The 20,632-nt window shown below is 45.7% G+C and overlaps 3 protein-coding genes across 3 annotated transcripts; 1 reads left to right on the top strand and 2 right to left on the bottom strand.

Moving 5' to 3' along the window:
• Positions 1–320: 320 nt before the first annotated feature.
• LOC139020480 (olfactory receptor 13C7) lies at positions 321–1,280 on the bottom strand. Its single transcript, XM_070430115.1, has one exon. It carries the CDS (start codon positions 1,278–1,280, stop codon positions 321–323), a length of 960 nt encoding a protein of 319 aa, XP_070286216.1.
• A 7,564-nt stretch (positions 1,281–8,844) lies between these two features.
• Positions 8,845–9,801, bottom strand: LOC139020479 (olfactory receptor 13C7-like). The gene has a single exon (XM_070430114.1). The coding sequence runs from the start codon at positions 9,799–9,801 to the stop codon at positions 8,845–8,847; it is 957 nt and encodes a 318-aa protein (XP_070286215.1).
• Positions 9,802–19,570: 9,769 nt separating this feature from the next.
• On the top strand, positions 19,571–20,632 carry LOC139021050 (olfactory receptor 13C7-like). The gene has a single exon (XM_070431211.1). It carries the CDS (start codon positions 19,571–19,573, stop codon positions 20,528–20,530), a length of 960 nt encoding a protein of 319 aa, XP_070287312.1. The 3' UTR covers positions 20,531–20,632.

Below are 20,632 nucleotides of genomic sequence, written 5' to 3'. Positions count from 1 at the left end.
TCTATTGCTTTTAGATAGAGTGGAAGAGAGGGAGGGCGGGAAGAAGGAGAGAGAGGGGTGGGGGGTGAGAGAGTAACATCAATCAGCTGCCCTCCGCAAGTGCCCCAACTGGGACCAAACCCACAACCCAGGCATGTGCTCTGACTTGAAATCAAAGTGGCAACCCATTGGTGGACAGGGTGATGCTCAACCAACTGAGCCACTTCAGCCAGGTTCATCACTGCTCACATGTGTCTTCTTTGGGGGCCACATTCTTTTGAGATTGGTGGGTGAAAGCAGCCAAGGGGAACAGAACTACAGGGACATCTGTTCTCCAAACATCACTGGGTGAAGATTTTCTGACTCACCAGGTTCCTCAGAGCAGCCTTCACGTCCTTGTTCCTCAGGCTGTAGATGATGGGGTTGAGCATGGGGGTCACCACCCCATAGAAGAGGGAGATGAGCTTGTCTGAAAGGTCCTGTTTGTCTGCCCCCAGAGGGTCTTTGGATTTGGGTTTCCCATACATGAAGAGGATGGTCCCATAGAAGACGACCACGACTGTGAGGTGGGCAGAGCAGGTGGAGAAGGCCTTTCTCCTCCCCTCAGCTGAGGGGATCCTCAAGATAGTGGTGAGGATAAAGATGTAGGAGACCAATATGAACAGAACTGGGATCCCCAAGAAGATCACATTTGTCACTCCCATGCTGATCACATTAGTGGAGATGTCAGCACAGGCCAACTTCAGGACAGCTAAGATCTCACAGGTGAAGTGGTTGATGATGTTATTCCCACAGAAGGGCAGCCTCATTGCAAGGGATGTTTGAACTATGGAGGCAGCACTTCCAGCTGCCCAGGAGCTGGCAGCCATGGGCATGTAGGCAGCCTTGCTCATGACCACGGGGTACCTAAGGGGGTTGCAGATGGCCACATAGCGATCAAACGCCATCATGCCCAGCAGCACACACTCTGTGGCTCCCATGGCAAAGGAGAGAAACATCTGCACAGCACAGGCTGAGAAGGGGATGGCTTTCCTGGGGGTCAGGAAGCTGTCAAGAATGAGGGGAACTGAGGAGGTGGTGTAGCAGATGTCCAGGAAGGAGAGGTTCCCCAGGAAGAAGTACATGGGTGTGTGCAGGTGGGAGTCAGAGATGGTCACCAGGATGAGGACCCCGTTACCCAGCAGGATCACCAAGTACATTGACAGGATGAGCACAAAGAACATCTTCTCCAGCTTTGGGTGGGCAGAGAGGCCCAGGAGAATAAACGCTGTCACAGAGGCTGTCCAGTTGGCACTTTCCATGGTAGGTCTCCTCTTTCAACTGAAGAAAATACTGAAATCCAAACTCAACATTCTTTGCCTCACATAGGACATCTGGTCTTGAGTTCAGTCAGGCTGAGTGATTAGAAAACAGTTCTGAGAGTTCACAGTCTCTATTTCTCCCCAAGAAAAAGAAGCAATAAGACATCAAATTTACAATGTTTCAAATGGTGGTTCTAATTATTTAATGCATTTAATCAGAGACAGGACATTTATTTTAGTGATTCCATGTCTTATATGCCAATTCACCTCATTAAACTTCGATCATAAAAATGACTTTAGGTTTGCTCCATGTTCTTCCACTGTGCCAGGTACTAGTGATATGATTAGTTGTGAATACTCACTTTATTTCTTTTCTCCAGATCATTCTCACAGAAAACATACTCCTGTCATTCCCAAGATCTCCTTTCTCATGGGCAACACCATGAGCTGCTCATCCATCTCCAGGGCTCTCCATCCATCCATCTATTCATCCATCCATCCTTTTGTCTGTGTCTGAACAGCCATCCATCAAAACACTTGTTAATAACCCAGTATGTAGGAATGACAATTCCTATGAGCAACAAGGGTGGCCCATGGCCCAAGCTTAAATGGGCTCACAGTCTGGCAGGGAGGGGAAGCTACGAGGTTTAGGAGAGGCCAGAGCATCTGGAAGGGCACTCAGGGTATTGGTGGGAATAGGAGTTACGGAAGGCTCCTTTGGTGCTTTTTTATTTATCATTCTACTGGGTCACCTTCCCTCCTGGTGAGTGTCCACACAAGAATCAGTGGATATTAACAGTCCTTGAGCCTTCTGGCTCAGCTGCTTATTAGATACTAGAGGCCTGGTGCACAAATTTGTGCACGGGTGGGGCCCCTCTGCCTGGCCAGTGATCAGAGCCATTGTGGGGAGGTACTGTGGGAGGTTGGCAGGCCACAGGAGCTTGGTTGTGGGAGCACACTGGCCACCAGGGGGCAGCTCCTGCATTGAGCGTCTGCCCCTTGGTGGTCAGTGCGCATCATAGCAACTGGTCTTTCGATCATAATGGTCTCTTAGGCTTATATATATATATATGTTACCCGGACTAATATCCTGCCACTACTTATGCTCCCCAGGTAATCTAGCCCAATCCTCACTCCCATCCTAGATCCTCTGCACCACACTGGAGCATGGCTTTTCAGTTTCAGCTTTATCTCTTCACATCATAAAGAGGTCACTACATTACCAAACAGTGTGCTCCATTATTTGCAGAGCTCTGGAGTATTAGAAAATTATTTATATTGAACCAAGCAGGCAACTTTCTAAGCTTCCTTCCAGAATCACATCGAATTTGTGGAAAGTCATCCGGCCGTAAGCCACAAATTTGGGCTATATTCTGCTTAACCTTCAAACCTGCTATATAGAGTTCAGAACTCGTTTCCTCTCTTTGACCCTCAAGTTACCCTCTTCTGAATTGGGACTAGAAGAGAGCAATGATAGTATGAAAGAGAACTTTTGTTTTCTTAAATTCAGAACCCTCAAATATAAAGCAGAGCTACTCTTGAAGTAGGGAAGGGAGACTCAGAAAGTATGGGCTGCTCAGGCTATGAGGCCGCTTCCATTCCAAGCCACAGTGATACAGAGCTCCAGGAAGCCCCACTTATATTGTAGACAACATAAACGATATCCTCTGAAGCATAACTCCAGGACAACTCCAGCCATTTCCATGGCCACAATGTGAACGGTGCTCCCAGGAGTTGGACAAGAGGAGGCTTTGAAACCATGTGACCCTCTAATTTCTCAAGGTGTCTCTGAAGTTAGTGAGTTCATGAAATGAGACTGAAAAGTTTCATAGGTTTCTTGCCATCTCGGCTTTTCTGACCCAGGAAGAAGGAGATCTGTATGGCCCTCAATCTTTGTGAAGCCACCGAAATTGTTTCACTTCTTCCCTTCTCAAGCCCTCACCCCTTTGGGAGAAAAATCCAGAAGCTGAAAATATCACTGTGTTAATAAAAGGTTAAGGATTACTCTTATAAGAACTCTCACTTACCTTGATCAGGAGCCTACTGAGAAAAGATCCCTATGTTTTGGGGACAGCCATAGGCCAGAAATAGCAACACCAGTTTGAAAAGCCCAAGCTGAGATATCCACCTCTTATTTGAAGAAGTGATGAAAGCCAGTTTCCTCCACTCTGCCTTGGTTCTGTGTTTTAGACAAAATACCCAAAGGAACAACTAGCACATGTAGAAGGAAAATTGAAATCAGCACTGTAATTAGAACCACTGTGTTCCCTGGAGTGATTAAAAGTTTGGAAATGGAATCATAAAGTCAGAAAACTTTTTATATTTCTGAATCAATGTCCCCAAGATCCAATTATTGCTGAAAGCACTCCGAGAAGACTTCTTTTTCTCCTTCCTTTGTTCCTGATGGAACTTCCCACTTTTAAGCCACTGAAGGACATCCAGGGAAGCATTTCCATGTCCTGATTGAATTTCTGCAAACTTCAAAATGCTTATCATTCTGGAAAAGAGCAGCTGGGAAGATAAGAATTATTTATAAACATGCTATGCTTGTGACACATGGAACCCGCAGCTGTGAGCACAATGCTTCTAAACCAAGTGCTCAAGGTCATGACTTGGGGAGACTTTCACCTGGAGCTCTAGAGCTGTGGGGAGACTTCAAGGAGGAGGCAGTTTCTGGCCAGGCCTTGCACATGGAGGATAATTTACAAATAAAGGGATGGAGGGAAGCAGAAAACCATGTTGGGGACAGAGGTTGGCACAGGTCCTTGGGCTTGAGTATTTCTTCCACAGCCTTCACAAGTTGCTTTTCTTTTTTTTAAAAAAAAACTTCATAGAATAGGAGGTATCGAACACAGTCCAGGGAGGCCATTCTATGTTGGTAGAATCTGAAATGTGGAGGCAGCTTTTAAGATGGCCCCAGTGATTCTTGCCCACTGGGATTTATGGCTTTGTGTAATTTCCTCCCCGTTAGTGACTTGCTTTTAACCAGAAGACTGCACTCTTTTTCTGGATTTGATGAAGCAAATAGCCAGATTGGAGAGACCCATTTGGCAAGGAACTGAGAGAAGTCTCTGGGCAACAGACAATGTAGAACTGAGGTCCTCAGACCAACAACCCTCAAGGCACCAAATTTCACCAATATCCATGTAAATAAGCTTGGAAATAAACCTTCCCGTCAAACCTTCAGATAAGATTCCACCCCTAGCCAACATTGTTATAGCAGTCCTGGGAAAGACCCTGAAGCAGAGAACTTAGATAATATGTGCCCAGGTCTACATAATCTGTATTAGATCTACATAAACCATAATCCATATGATGTTATAATTTCAGCTTTAAATGCTCATATAAAGGTTGAAGAAATTAAAAGAAAAATAGAATTTTCTATGTACCCACATATTTATAATCTCCAGTGCTCTTCTTTCCTTCTTAAAAAAAACTGAGTTTCCATTTGATATCATAAGTTTTCAACATGAAAAACTTCCTTTAGATTTCTTGTAATACAGATCTGCTAGAAATAAATACTCTTAGTTTTCATTTATCTAAAAGAACCATTATTTTGTAGTAATTCTTTTTTTTTGTAATTTGTTATCCTTTGTTTTTTTGTTTTTAATTAAATCTTTATTGTTCATATTATTACAGATGTTCCTCTTTTTTCCCCCATAGCTCCCCTCCACCCAGTTCCCACCCCACCCTCTGCCCTTACCCCCACCCCCCCCCCACCCCTCGCCACATTGTCCTCATCCATAGGTGTACAATTTTTGTCCAGGCTCTTCCCACACCCCCTACACTCCTTTCCCCCTGAGAATTGTCAGTCCACTCCCTTTCTATGCCCCTGATTCTATTATATTCACCAGTTTATTCTGTTCATCAGGTTTTTATTCACTTGATTTTTACATTCACTTGTTGATAGATATGTATTTGTTGTTCATAAAAAAATTATGAACCTTTACCTTTTTCTTCTTCTTCCTCTTCTTAAAGAATACCTTTCAGCATTTCATATAATACTGGTTTGGCGGTGATGAACTCCTTTAGCTTTTTCTTATCTGCGAAGCTCTTTATCTAACCTTCAATTCTGAATGATAGCTTTGCTGGGTAAAGTAATCTTGGTTGTAGGTTCTTGCTATTCATCACTTTGAATATTTCTTGCCACTCCCTTCTGGCCTGCATAGTTTCTGTTGAGAAATCAGCTGACAATCATATGGGTACTCCCTTGTAGGTAACCAACTGTCTTTCTCTTGCTGCTTTTAAGATTTTCTCTTTGTCTTTTGCTCTTGGCATTTTAATTATGATGTGTCTTGGTGTGGTCCTCTTTGGATTCCTTTTGTTTGGGGTTCTCTGTGCTTCCTGGACTTGTAAGTCTATTTCTTTCACCAGGTAGGGGAAGTTTTCTGTCATTATTTCTTCAAATAGGTTTTCAATACCTTGCTCTCTCTCTTCTTCTGGCACCCCCATAACTCGGATGTTGGTACACTTGAAGTTGTCCCAGAGGCTCCTTAAACTATCTTCATATTTTTGGATTCTTTTTCTTTTTGCTTTTCCTGTTGGGTGTTTTTTGCTTCTTCGTATTTTAGATCTTTGACTTGATTCTTTCGATTCTCTAGTCTGCTGTTGGAACTCTGTATGATATTCTTTATTTCAGTCAGTGTATGCTTAATTTCTAGTTGGTCCTTTTTCATATCTTCGAGGGTCTCACTAGATTTATCGAGGGTCTCACTACATTTATCGGCGGTTTCTAGAAAATTCTTGAAAAACCTTATAACCGTGGTTTTGAACTCTATATCCAGTAGTTTGCTTTCCTCCATTTCTGTCATTTGTGACCTGTTTTTTTGTCTCCACATTTTGGCTGCTTCCCTGTGTTAATAGAGTGGCTTTGTGTGCTAGGTGTCCTATAGGGCCCAGTGGCTCAGCCTCCCCAATTACCTGAGGTGGACACTCTTGGTGCACCCCTTTGTGGGCTTTGTGCACAGTCTTGTTCTAGTTAAGCCTTGATTGTTGTTGGTATCAGTGGGAGGAATTGACCTCCAGACCAACTGGCTGTGAGATTCAGCTGTATCTACAGTGGGAGAACTTCTGTGCTGGAGACACCTTTATGGGGCAAGACTAGCTTCAGTGGAGCTTTGGTGCTCACTGAGTCTGCCCCCTGAGTGTGTCCCTTATGGATCTGAGGAGTTGTAATCTGGATGATCCCACTCTGACCACTGGGTACACTGGCTCTTGGATGTCTAAGGAGGTGCTAATTTAGCCTCTGCCTGAGGCTACCCAGCAGGAGCTACGGAGAGATCTGCAGATTCCTCTTCTTTGTTTGGGGTTTGGAGGTGCCCAGATGAGGCCCAGCTGTGGAGCAATGCAAGCTGCTGTGGGGACTTGGGCCTTCTTTTGGATGTTCTGGGTCTCTCTGACCCAGCTGCAGTTTGTTTGGTAATTTTAGATTGCAAAGGGCCAGGCCATTCATATGCAAAAGCCTCTGCACACAGCTTGGGTGGGGCGGGGTCTCAGGGAATCAACAGGGTGGAGCAAACAGCTATGGCTGATCCTCAGCCCTGCCCTAAGAGCCCCGGGTCTCAGTGTCCCACGGTAATCGCTGCAAGCACCTCTGAGAGAAAGCTGCCCTTGAGTTCCGCCCGCTGCCAGACAGTCCAGTTTCTCCCCGTATGAGTCTGGGTCCCCAGAGGCTCGCCCAGAACTGGAGTTCTGAGCAGTCGGGAGCTTGTGACTCCCTCCTGATTGAAAAAGACAACTGCGTCCTCAGTTGCCAGCCCTTTCCACGTGCGCCTCCGTACCTCTGCACTTTACTTCCGCACCTCCTCTGAGTCTCAGTGTCCTTATCTCTTTCCTTCTAGTTGTAGAATTTCCACTCAGCCAGCCTTCCTGTGGTTCTGGATGATATCCATTTTGTCATTTAGTTGTAGTTTTGAAGTGGTTGTGCGAGGCAGCAATTTCAGGTGTTTACCTATGCTGCCATCCTGGTTTCTCCTATTTTGTATTAATTCTTAAAAATTTTTTGCTGCTTATAGAATGGTTTATTTTCTTTTTTAATATTCTTAAAATATTTTTCACTATATTCTAGCTTGTTGTTTTTTCTGATGAAAAGCCATCAGTCATTCAAATCTGCTTTTAAGATTTTCTCTTTATTTTTCCTCTTCAACAGTTTGATTATGATGTATCTATGATATATTTTATTCTTTTTATTTTTGTGTATTACTATAAAAATTTCTGTTTTTTGAATCTGCGTTTTTATGTCTTTCGCCACTTCTGGGGTATTTTTCTCTATTTTTTTGAAATATTTTTCTGCTTCATTCTTTCCTCTTTTTATCTTCTGTGATTCAAATTTATATGTTAGACCATTTTTTATGGTCCCAAAGTTTTCAAAGACTCATTTGTTTCAATCTTTTATCTCTGTTTTTCAGATTGAATACAATTTATTGGTCAGTTTTGCTGACTTTTCCTTCTATAATCTCCAATAATTTAAAAGCCCAGCTTCAGATAAATATCACATGATCTCACTCATTTATGGAATATAATGAACAACATAAACTGATGAACAAAAACAGATCCAGAGACAGAGAAGCATTGATCAGACTGTCAAACCTCAGAGGGAAGGTAGGGGAGGGTGGGGGTAAGGGGGAGAGATCAACCAAAGGACTTATATGCAAGCATATAGGCCTAACCAATGGACACAGACAACAGGGGGGTAAAGGCATGAGTGGGGGGTATGGGGAGTAATGTGGGAATAAGGACACATATGTAATAACTTAATCAATAAAAAATTAAAAAAAATAAAAGCCCAACTTCTATTTTTAATTTAAATATTTCAGCTTTTAGTTCTAGAATTTTCATGTTATCCTTTTTTACTTTCCCTATTTTTCTATCTATTCATACATTATGGTTATATTTTCCTTTGCCTTCTGGAGCAAAGTTATAATGGTTTAAAATTTTTTTCTCTTTGCAGAAATTAGATTAGTTGGGGACTGAGGGGGAAGAGTAGGAATAGATATGCTCTATGTACAGCAAGAGGAGTTCCCCAAAATTGGCTCTAGAATATTAAACAGGAAATAATTAAACTGGAAACACTTAGCTCCTACAAAGAGGCGTTAAATAATGTCATTTGGCATGTCTTGGTGTTGGTAACTTTCCAAAATGCTGATTGGATTTTAGTTTGGACACCAATTAACTAGTAACTGTTCCTCAATGCCATGCTCCCCATTACACAGTAGAGCAGAGAACAACATAATTGGCACATGCAAATTTCAGCTAGTCTGTACATGAACTAAGAAAGAAATATAGTTTTTTTTACAAAGTTGTAATTTTATTGCTTATTTTTTTCAGAATAAAAATAAACGTTAAAAGTCACTTATTCTTGGTTCTACATGATTTAGCACAACCGCCTCTTCATTCTAGAGAGTTGATGTTGCATTGTTAATCACTCAGGAAAGTCCCGTCCTGGTGTACATTGTTTGGCAGTTGTGTGATAAAACTGAGCAAGTCTGTACTCATCATGTGGTCATTTCTTAGGGGATCCACGTGTGCACAGAATCACAAGATACTATACTGCTTCCTCCTATTATCACTGGGTGAAGCATTTCTGACTCACCAGGTTCTTCACAGCGACCTTCACATCCTTGTTCCTCAGGCTGTAGATGATGGGGTTGAGCATGGGAGTCAGCACTCCATAAAAGAGAGAGATGAGCTTGTCTGAAACGTCCTGCTTGTCCTCCCCCAGGGGGTCCTTTGATTTGGGTTTTGCATACATGAAAAGAATAGTCCCATAGAAGATGACCACCACAGTAAGATGCGAAGAACAGGTAGAGAAGGCCTTTCGCTGGCCCTCAGCTGAGGGGATCCTCAGGATGGTGTTGAGGATAAAGATATAGGAGACAAAAATGAACAGAACTGGGACCCCCAGGAAGATCACATTGGCCACCCCCATGCTGATCACATTGATGGAGATATCAGCACAAGCCAACTTCAAGACAGCTAGAATCTCACAGGTAAAGTGGTTGATGACATTGTCCCCACAGAAGGGTAATTGTACTGCAAGAGAGATCTGCACCAAAGAGTTGACTCCACCCGCCAGCCAGGAGCCGGCAGCCATGGGCACGTAGGCAGCCTTGCTCATGACCACGGGGTATCTAAGGGGGTTGCAGATGGCCACGTAGCGATCAAATGCCATCATGCCCAGAAGCACACACTCTGTGGCTCCCATGGCAAAGGAGAGAAACATCTGCACAGCACAGGCTGAGAAAGAGATGGTTTTCCTGGGAGTGAGGAAGCCATCCAGGACTAGAGGGATGGAAGAGGTGGTGTAGCAGATGTCCAGGAAGGAGAGGTTCCCCAGGAAGAAGTACATGGGTGTGTGCAGGTGGGAGTCAAGGATGGTCACCAGGACGAGGACCCCATTTCCCAGCAGGATCACCAGGTACATCAGCAGGATGAGCACAAAGAACGTTTTCTCCAGCTTCGGCTGATCTGAAAGCCCCAGCAAGACAAATTCTGCCACAATGGATTGGTTGGCCTCTTCCATTTTAAATTCTCTCTTCTACCTTCAGGAAAACTGAGGACAGCAAACACATGTTTATAGGGATCAATATTGGAGATTATAACGAGATGCTTCCAGCAATTATAATTAAATGCACCCTTTGACACACCGGTTTGTAATATCGGTGTCTAAGGGACAAAATTCACTGTCTACTAAAGTGACCTTAAATCTCAGGCTATATCACATCAAAAGCAGGAAAGGGACAGCCTGGAAATCTAATCAAACCAGGATACAGGAAAGAATTTTAGCCGGCTCAGTAGTGTTAACACTTGAAAGAAGGGTTGCATAAGGATAAACCTACACGAGGACCATAAAACAGAAACCCAGAGGGTCAGCCCTGCCTGTCCCCAGATTGTCCCTCCAGTGTCCTGGGAGGTTGTCATATTCAGTGATGCTGACTGCTGACTTTACCTCACTCCCCTGGTTCTAATTCTGTGCTTGTGTAATAATTTTTCTGATGGTAATTTGGCTCCCCCTGGAGTCCTGTACAAAAGGAATGTGATGATCAGGGTCTGCCTAGCATTTACATTTGTTACTCGATGCCTGGTTTATACTTCATTTCTAATGTTTGGTGACTTCCCTTCATGACACTGTCAGTAAGGAGTTTCTGGCTGGTGGACTAAGGAGACCCTAACGGAAGCACTTCCACATCCCTCCTCTCTACCCATGCCTTAGTCCACGGCACTGCAGTCTCCTCAGTCTACTCCAGCCCTGGGGGTTGGGGAGCAGGAAAAGAATCCAAGACAAGTGTCCTCTATGCCTCCCACTGTGAGCATCGGTGATGTTGTGACCAGGCTCTATGCTTCTGGAGCTGTTTTATGTCACGACTCCAAGATCAGACCCTTCTCTGTGTGAGTTGACCATGAAAGCCACTGCAACGCTGCAGCAATGCTTTCTCCACAGGAAAGCAGACAGCTCTACCCCGCCTTGCAGAGAGGTCACCCAAAGGAGGCGCTGCATATAGGATGTCCTTCAGTCACTACAGAATGGTCCACTGCATTAGAGAAAACCGCAAGCCTCGATTGCTCATGTTAAAATGAGGAGACAAGATCAGAGAGGTCACAGGCAGTGCAGACAGGGCCAGGCCCGGAGCCTGGTTCCCGACCTTCTCCCCGGGGCTCCTCCCTCACCACCCTGATCGTATTCTGGCTCCTCCAGGTGTGCCAGAGCAGGTTCACGGAGAAGCAGAGGAGCAGTGATGAAGTCGTGGTCCCCCTCACTCTCCCTAGGACACTCATGAAAGAGGCAGGTGTCGCACCTTTCTCCAAAGTATCTGCTCAGAGCAGGGCTCGAGGGGTGGGAGGGTGGATGGGGGTCTCTGGGCTTCCCTCATTGCATCGGTGGCTATTACACTGTTGCTGGTTGGGGGCGATTGAATAGGAGAAGCCATTGGGACGCTATCCTCGTGCAATTTTCAGAGATTCACTGTGGACGTTGGAAATATTTAGGGAAAAGAAATCTGTTTTTAGAGCTATTAATATTATTGACTGGAGATTCGCAGACTTAGCAGGAACGCTGTAAAGTAACTAGCCTTCCCTCTCTCACCACCCTCGTAGGAACACCTCCTGTGAAACACAATTTTCCCATTTCTGCTGTGAGAATCTGGGGTTTTGTGAGTGCCTGCCTCCCATTCCTTTGTCAGGCAGGCTTGATTGTTGGAAAGTTTCCCCGACTTTAAGGAGAAACTTCCTTCCTCTAATGTCCTCCCCACTCCTCACTCTGTCTGCCCCCACACGGGTCTAGGCTCCCAGGACATGCCTGCTCCCTTCCCCTAGAAAAACCCTTCAGAGACATGGAAGCTGTGACCAAGTCTCCCTCACACCCACCTCTTCTCTTCCTCCCACCTACCTGAAGAAGCTTTAGCCACAGAGAGAACTCAGTGTGGGGTGAGCCATGGTGGACAGGCGCTCACCTGGACAGCAGTCTCATGGCTGGGAGGATGCTGGAAGGCCCTGGGCTTGGGAGGTGATTTGCTGCAGCTGCCCTGCTTGCCCGTCCCTGGGACAGCCCTCCCTGCTGGGGCTGTGCCTGGAAGCAAATCCTGCTTAGTTGTTTTGAGGCTCAGCCTTCCCTTCACTTTCACAGCCAGGTAAGGAAAGCTTAGGGTTGACCACAGGTGAAGGGGCTCTGGCTGCTCCCTGTCAGTGGCCTTCTCCATGCCCAGCAAGAGAACAAGAGGAAGGACAGGCTGAGGAGCTCCTTCCCAGGGGTCCTGGCAGCCATGCCCAGCCTGCATGCTCAGGGCAGACACCCCCTGCTCTTCGCCCCTCGCCTTCTCCCCAGAGGCTCTGTCCCGGAGCCGTGGAGCAATTTAGAGCTCTGGTTGTTTGGGGCCAGTTTTAATCCCAGAAGCAATTTAAAGTTTGGTGATAGTCCTCACAGGAGTTTAGGGCTTGTGTCCTGTCAACCCAATTAGATAAGATTCAGACAGTTCTATGTAAGTCCTTTCGCTACAAAGAAATATTCCTTAGCCCAGCTGCGGTGGCTCAGTGGTTGAGCATCAACCTATGAACCCGGAGGTCACGGTTCGATTCCCGGTCAAGGCACATGCCCGGCTGGCAGGCGCGGTCCCCACCGTGGGGCGTGCAGAAGGCAGTCGATTAATGATTCTCTCTCATCACTGTTTCCATCTGTCTCTCCCTCTCCCTTCCTCTCTGAAGTCAATAAAATACATTTTTTAAAAAACAAAGAAATGTCTTTGCAGACATTCCTGGAAGTAGAGGAATAACGAAGGTCTGGGTGTGCTTTGACCACAATGGTGTCTGTTGGCGGGGCTCTGTACTGGTTTTTGCAAGGCTAAGTGTCAAAGCAAGAGGCGGAAGGTTTGCCTTTTTCCTGAGCGAGCTGGCCCTCCCTGCAGCCCCTCAACACTGTCCCTCCGGAGCTGCCCAGGCCTGGCCTCTGCCCCTGAAAACAGGAAGCATGAGACATGGACCAAGGGCCGGCACCACGAACTAGAAAGAGAACAGAAATGACCAGGGCGGTGACAGCTACAGTCTGTGAGATGATTGCCAAGTGCCCCTACGTTCTGTGGGAGCCCAGAAGCAAGGGAGAGTCAGGAGGGAGGCCAGAGGGGAGAGTGTGAGGGCACCCATGTGAGAGACCTGTCAGGAGAAGAAACTATAAGGCGTAGGGACAGGTCAGAGTTAAAGAAAAAGACTGAAAGGAGGGCAGGAGTCCAAAACCAAGAGAAGAAAAGAAACACAGAACATAACAGGAGACAGGAAGGAGGGTGTTTAAGCTCGCACAGGAGACTGGGGACCAAAAGGTTGTCTTGACATTCAGTCAAAACAGTGAATTCCTCTGCCCATCTCCTTACTCTCAGCCAGGCCTGGGGATAAGGAGATAAATACAAAATCTTTCCTGTAATGGAGTAGACACGGAGGGCTCGAGTTGACAGCGAGATGCTAATTTTAGTAGTTGTTGCCACTTGTTGCGAACAGTGGTTTTAATCAACCTCCCTTTAACTGTTTCCCCAGCTAAACTAACAATACTCATTCCCTCTGCAAAATGCAGGCACCAACAACCATGGCAAGTCACCCGCTCAGGGAGGGTGGGCTGTCAGACAGGTCTGCTCCTCCTGGCTGGCAGGTACGCTAAGAGGCAGCTATGTATGACCCTCTGGTTACTCAAGCCAGTTGTTAATCTTGTTGTTATATTAATTTTATTTAAACTAAATACACTGAGCTACAAAGGGTGAAAAGAGTTGCTTTTATGAAAACTAAGTGGAATGCTTTGGAGCAGTGGTTCTCAACCTTCTGGCCCTTTAAATACAGTTCCTCATGTTGTGACCCAACCATAAAATTATTTTCGTTGCTACTTCATAACTGTAATGTTGCTACTGTTATGAATTTTAATGTAAATATCTAATATGCAGGATGATCTTCGGTGACCCCTGCGAAAGGGTCATTCAACTGCCAAAGGGGTCGCGACCCACAGGTTGTGAACCGCTGCTTTGGAGCGACTCATTAAAGGCAAGTGGTTAAAATAAATTATTGTCATATCAGATGTCAAGGAGATCGCTGTAAAATTCTAGACAGATTCTGCACTTTGATACTTTTGCAAAAAAAAAAAAAGTCTGAGTTCTTACTCCACTTTAAGGAAGTTGAAATAGAAAATTATAGACAATGTATCATAGGTGTGGTTAGTTAAGAGTCCAAATTGTGGGCTCATAGCAAAGAAAAAGCTCTCTTTCTGCAGTAAAAGTTTGGCAAATAATCCAGTTATTTGTTTTAAGTTAAAAGAAATGTTTAAGGCCAAAACCGGTTTGGCTCAGTGGATAGAGCGTCGGCCTGCGGACTGAAGGGTCCCGGGTTCGATTCCGGTCAAGGGCATGTACCTGGGTTTCGGGCACACCCCCCGTGGGAGATGTGCAGGAGGCAGCTGTTCGATGTTTCTCTCCCATCGATGTTTCTAACTGTCTGTCTCTCTCCCTTCCTCTCTGTAAAAAAATCAATAAAATATATTTAAAAAAAAAAAAAGAAATGTTTAAGGCAGTAGTTCTCAAACTTTTCGATCTCAGGATCCCTTTACATTCTCCAAGTAGCTTTCTGTTCCTTTCTCTCTTCTGCTTCTGGTATTCCCATTACACATTATGTTACACTTTTCATAGTTTTGTCACAGTTCTTGGATGCTCTACTTTCTTGGGGAGGGGGGTGTCTTTTTTCTTTTCTATTTTGGAACTGCCTGGTGACATATCCTCAAGCTCAGAGACTCTTGTCTCAGCTGTGTCCTCCAGTCTACTAATGAGCCCCATCAAAGGCATTTTCCCTTTCTATTGCAGTGTTTTTCGTTTCTAGCATTTCTTTCGTATTTTTTCTTGGAATTTCCATCTCTCTACAAACATTACCCATCTAGTCTTGCATAATAGCCTTAGGGGAGTTCCCTGGCATGTGACAAGTCACTTATCTCTTGCTGCTTTCAACATTGTCTTTTTATCTTTGACTTCCATACTTTAATTATAATGTGACTTAGTGTAGGCTTCTTTGTGTTCAGTCTATTTGGGATACTGCGGGCTTACAGACTCTGGATGTCTTTTTATGCCCTCAGATTTGGGGTATTTACAGTTATTTTTTCTTTACCATAAGCTCTCTGTCCCTGTCTTGCTTTTCCTGCTAGGACTCCACATTGTGCCCAGAAGGACCAGCCTAAGATGCAAATCTGATCATGTCAGACCTTTGCTTAAAACTCCTAGGCACCTCCTCTTCCCCTACAGGAGAAAGTCCTAACTCCCCAGAATTCCCCAAAAGACCAACCACAGGCCCAGTGCTGCCTTCCTCCCCATCAGCAGCACCTGCCCCTTCCTGCTCTAGCAATACTGCACTGCTGATCACTCCCCATCACTGGGCTCTTTCTCATTTCTGTGCCTTTGTTTATGCAGCCCCTTCTGCCTGCGGTGCTTCCCAATTCCCCTTCCTCGGGCAAACTGCCACTCATCCATTCCAGTGGTGTGCTGTAAATGTTTAACAGCTGGATCTCCAGAGCAAAGAAAGCCCTGATCTGGATCATGTGCCGATTTCTGTGGTGTAAACACTCCCACGATATCCAATTTCAAACTCCCAGCAACATCGCTACACGGAAGTTGGGAGGAGATTGCACAATTGGTGAGCCAGCTCCAGCTCACCACTGACCTCAGATCACCCGCAGGAAGTCTGGCCCCAGGCTCCCCCTGGGCTTTCAGAGCAGTGTGGGCATTCTCCCTGCCCTGCACTTCCTACCTTGTTTGGGAATTTTCTTTCATGTGACTCTCTCTGACCACTAGAGGGTGCACTCCGGAAGGCAGAATATTTACTGCATTTTATGCAATAGTCACTTGCCGAATAAAGGAATGTACCCCTTCTCTGGACCCATCCCTGTTCTGGTTCGCATTCTGTCAGTGACTCCCAAGAGCTCTCAAAGCACATGCACAGATGATAAGACGCTGAAAGGACAATGATTTAGATAGATTTCAAGTGAAGTCTGAGGAAGAACCGGGTAGGTTACTTCAACGGGCCTCATCCAACGAGTTGAAAATTTAAAGGGAAAGTATGTCTTTCACTCAGACTTTCTATAAACCACTATAAGGCCCTGGCTGGTTTGGCTCAGTGGATAGAGCATCGGCCTGCAGACTGAAGGGTCCCGGATTCAATTCTGTCAAGGGCACAAGCCTGGGTTTCATCTCAATCTCCAGTAGGGGGCGTGAAGGAGGCAGCCGATCAATGATTCTCTCATCATTGATGTTTCTCTCTCTCCCTCCCTCTCCCTTTCTCTCTGAAATCAATAAAAAATAAAAACAAACAAACAAAAAATAACACTACAAGCACAGACTTGGCTACAACACAGGAGAAAAGACTGGGGGCTGCTGGACTCTGAATGGGATGACAGCCTTCAGAGAAAAGGAAGGAAGGGAAGGAGAAAGGGCAAAAAGGAGGGAGGGAAAGAGGAAGCAGGCAGCAAACCTTCCCCAGCGCCTTCATCCTAATTGGATCTTGGGGATCTCATCCCAGAAGAATACAAACTTTTTAAACTGAGTACAACTCACTTTCCAAACTTTAAATGACTTTAGGGACTAAAATGGTCCCAAAGAACAGACTGGAGTTTAAATTATCATCTAAGGGCACTGTCCAGTCCTTTGGAGAATGTGCCCTTGAACACACAAGGCAGGCGGAGGGGAGGGACTGGCTGGACCCTTCACCTGTCACACATTCTGAACTCTCACCCTGGAGCTTCAGACCCAGTGTCACCATGTCTGACCTGTGGCCTCTTCCCAGCCCTTAGGAAACAAATCATTGTTGCTCACCATTTTTCTGGTAAAGGTAAGCGCACGTTTGTTTGTTTGTCTCTTTGGTTTTTGTTAATCCTCACCTGAGGATATTTTTCCATTGATTTTTTTTTTTTTTTTTAGAGAGAGTGGATGGTGCATGTGCCTCTAAGAGATATATTGATTTTTTAAAGGCCCTCAGAGAAGAATAGAGACTACTCTTGTTTATGTTCATGCTGAAGCCACACTGTTTCTGGATTTTAAAATGTATATATTTTTATTGATTTCAGAGAGGAAGGAAGAGGGAGTGAGAGATCGAAACATCAGTGATGAGAGAGAATCATTGATTAGCTGCCTCCTGCTGACTCCTGCACGTCCTACACTGGGGATCTAGCCCGCAACCTGGGCATGTGCCCCGACCAGGAATTGAACCGTGACCTCCTGGTTCATGGGTCAATGCTCAACCACTGAGCCTTGCTGGCCAAGCTATTTCTGGATATTTTGAGGGCTTTTTGTAGAAGAGGGATTAAAGCTGCAAGGGAGCATATTTTAGCTCAGTATCAAAGGGAAACCACTTCCAAGTGAAAAGACCCTGGCCAGGAAGTTAATATAGCACCCCCCCGCCCCCCCCCCCCCCCCCCCCCCCCCCCCCCCCGGATCACTCAGGGCATCAGGCCAGGCGGGAGGACTGTGAGGAGTGCAGTACGGGGCTTTCTGCTTTGGAAAGGGAGCAGATTGTGAAATAGACCCTAAGGCCTATTGTCAGTAGCATTAGAGTGATTATTACAGTCCATGACGACGACGATGATGATGATGATGGTGATGACGACATTGACAATGATGGCGATATAATTACTTATGTAATTAATAATGGTGATCACCACTTCTCCATTAGATTTTGAACTTTTTGAGTTAGGGGTTATGCCTTTCATTGCTGTGATCCTGGCACCTAGAATTCTGCCTGACCCAGAGCAGATGCCCAATACACGTCTGTCAACCCGAATTGAATTATGATGGGACTGGCGTGGTAACAGCTATAGTGTGAAGTACCAACCGGGGCGCGTCTGGTTCTCCAGGAAGGAAGTGCCCCTGTACACGGAGGAAGGGGCCGGATAACTGAAAACATTTGGAGCTATGGACGTGTGGGAAGTTCATGAGTTATTTAGATACAGAGCAAATAAAACTCCGTGTCCAACACCCTCAGTGTTGCCTACAGTTTTCTACTGGGCCAGCATCCATCCCAGTTTGGGGAGCACTTTGCAGTCTGAGGAGAGATTCAAGCTTCCCAGAAAGAAGAGCTGACAGAGCAGGACTAGGGCTCTATGAACAGTGTCAGGGAGAAGCCAGTGCCTCCCGGGCAGGCAGACGGAGGATGACAAGAAGGGATAATCAGTCAGAATTCTCCTTCAACCTCAGAAAGGCCCACTTGCTGCCCTAACTGTACAAAAGGATCAGCAGCCTTTTCAGACCTTGGCACTGTGGTCTGGGCTGATTCTCTCAACAGGTAACTCCACAGCAGAGGCTCTTGGCTCCCACCAGCCCCAAGGGAAGGGACACTTAAGTTTCATTTTTCTACCTCTTGCTTACCTTTAAAAAAAAATAATAGATTTATTAGGATGACGTTGGTTATTAAAATTATATAGGTTTCAAGTGTACAATTATATATAATACACAATCTGTATATTACATTGTGTGTTTACCACCCAAAGTCAAATCTCCTTCTCTCACCATGTAGGACCCCTTCTACCTTTTATTACCTCCCCGATCCTGCTTTCCCTCTGGTAACTACCATACTGTTGTCTGTGTTTTTGTTTGTTTGTCTTGTTTTTGCATTTGTTGCTTTCAGTTTGATAGTCCACAAGTGAGTGAAATCATATGGTTCTTGACTTTTCCCGTCTACCGATTTTGCAGCTTTAGCATGATATTCTCAAAATCTATCCACCTTGTCACAAATGGCAGTATTGCATCTTTTCTTCCAGCTGGGTACTATTCCATTGCATGTATGTCCCACATTTTGTTATCCAATCATCGATTGAAGGACACTTCAGTTGTTTCCTTGTCTTGACCACCGTGAATTATGCAGCTTAGTGGCCCATTTTGGCCCGGGGCCCAAGATTCATGGCCCACACATGGCACAGCGGTGACCACGAGAGCACTAACCTTCACAAGCTCATGAGCCGCAACTTGAATCACCCTGTTGATTTTCATTTATGTTGTCTTGTCACCTGAGTGCCATATTTTAAATCTATATACCAGATGTTGTATTGGCAAAATTTTTGTGGAAATGATTTAGAGACTGTAGTGATGTCACCTTCCTTCAAAGTGGATTTATGTTTGCTTCTGCTAGATATTTGGGAGCACCAAAAATCTGGGACAGCCTCAATCCAATTTCAGGGCTTGGGAAAATTTGAAGCTAGCTACAAAACCTGTAAATGTGTGTTTCCTTCTGATTCACTCTTATTCTTATGGAGCTGCCCTGGGGGCGGGGTCCCCCCTCCCCCAACAGAAGGAAGTTTAATTAGGAACAACTTCATGGTGGGCCTTGCACTTCAAAACCTGCTCCCCACCTCCAGGAGGCTGTCAGCAGTGCTTCTTGGCCTCTCGGTGACCACCTCCAGAAGCTGCAAATGTCCCAGTTGAAAACAGCCTCAAATGCTGGTCTCACTTCTCTGAGTTCCTATTTACCCCAGAATTATGACCCTATGATTCCTTGTTGTTTTATTTACCTTGCCAATACTTTACACAGATGTTTTACATAGTTTGTCCAGTGCTTATAATTGCCATCTGCAGGAGAATTCGTCCAAATTAACTTGTTTGTTCTTACTGAAAGCAGAGGTTAAATATTGATCTCTACTACATTTTTCCTAGAATCCTGTAGAGATGACCAAATTGTCAGCGCTACTCTCCAGTTGCTCAGCCGGGTGGGGATTTTACCTGGCTGCCCAGGCAAGTTTGGAGTCAGAGAGTGCTGAGGTTGACCTTCTGATTTACTACAAGTGACAGAGTAGATACAACATGGACAGGTCCAATCAGACCTCCCCAGTGGTGGGGTTCATTCTCCTGGGCCTCTCTGCCCACCCTAAACTGGAGAAAACATTCTTTGTGCTCATCCTGCTGATGTACCTGGTGATCCTGCTGGGTAACGGGGTCCTCATCCTGGTGACCATCTCTGACTCCCACCTGCACACACCCATGTACTTCTTCCTGGGGAACCTCTCCTTCCTGGACATCTGCTACACCACCTCCTCAGTTCCCCTCATTCTTGACAGCTTCCTGACCCCCAGGAAAACCGTCCCCTTCTCAGCCTGTGCTGTGCAGATGTTTCTCTCCTTTGCCATGGGAGCCACAGAGTGTGTGCTCCTGAGCATGATGGCGTTTGATCGCTATGTGGCCATCTGCAACCCCCTTAGATACCCCATGGTCATGAGCAAGGCTGCCTACGTGCCCATGGCTGCTGGCTCCTGGGCAGCTGGTATCACCAACTCAGTAGTTCAGACATCCCAGGCCATGAGGCTGCCCTTCTGTGGCGATAACATCATCAACCACTTCACCTGTGAGATCCTGGCTGTCCTGAAGTTGGCCTGTGCTGACATCTCCATCAATGTGATCAGCATGGTTGTGGCCAATATGATCTTCCTTGCAATCCCAGTCCTGTTCATTTTTGTCTCCTATGTGTTCATCATTGCTACCATCCTGAGGATCCCCTCAGCTGAGGGGAGGAGAAAGGCCTTCTCCACCTGCTCTGCCCACCTCACAGTCGTGGTCGTCTTCTATGGGACCATCCTCTTCATGTATGGGAAACCCAAATCCAAGGACCCGTTGGGAGCAGACAAACAGGACCTTTCAGACAAGCTCATCTCCCTCTTCTATGGGGTGGTGACCCCCATGCTTAACCCCATCATCTACAGCCTGAGGAACAAGGACGTGAAAGCCGCTGTGAAGAACCTGGTGAGTCAGAAACACCTAACTAAGTGACTGTCACAGTTTCCCAGACTGTCAGAATGCAAGACCTCCAAACTCCTCATTGTACTTGTGGGAAAATGGTAACCCAGGGAGGTCCTTGGCTATCAGTGGAAA

Source organism: Myotis yumanensis, unplaced genomic scaffold (assembly GCF_028538775.1).
Source record: "Myotis yumanensis isolate MYYU_CA2020_CCGP unplaced genomic scaffold, mMyoYum1.0.hap1 SCAF_12, whole genome shotgun sequence".
Taxonomy (NCBI): domain Eukaryota; kingdom Metazoa; phylum Chordata; class Mammalia; order Chiroptera; family Vespertilionidae; genus Myotis; species Myotis yumanensis.
Note: the sequence above shows the minus strand (reverse complement) of the source record. Positions and strands in the feature narration are given on the sequence as shown.

Bases quoted from the DNA above. Each gene is read 5' to 3' on its own strand.
- LOC139020480 (XM_070430115.1), bottom strand. From the start codon at position 1,280: ATGGAAAGTGCCAACTGGACAGCCTCTGTGACAGCGTTTATTCTCCTG.
- LOC139020479 (XM_070430114.1), bottom strand. From the start codon at position 9,801: ATGGAAGAGGCCAACCAATCCATTGTGGCAGAATTTGTCTTGCTGGGG.
- LOC139021050 (XM_070431211.1), top strand. From the start codon at position 19,571: ATGGACAGGTCCAATCAGACCTCCCCAGTGGTGGGGTTCATTCTCCTG.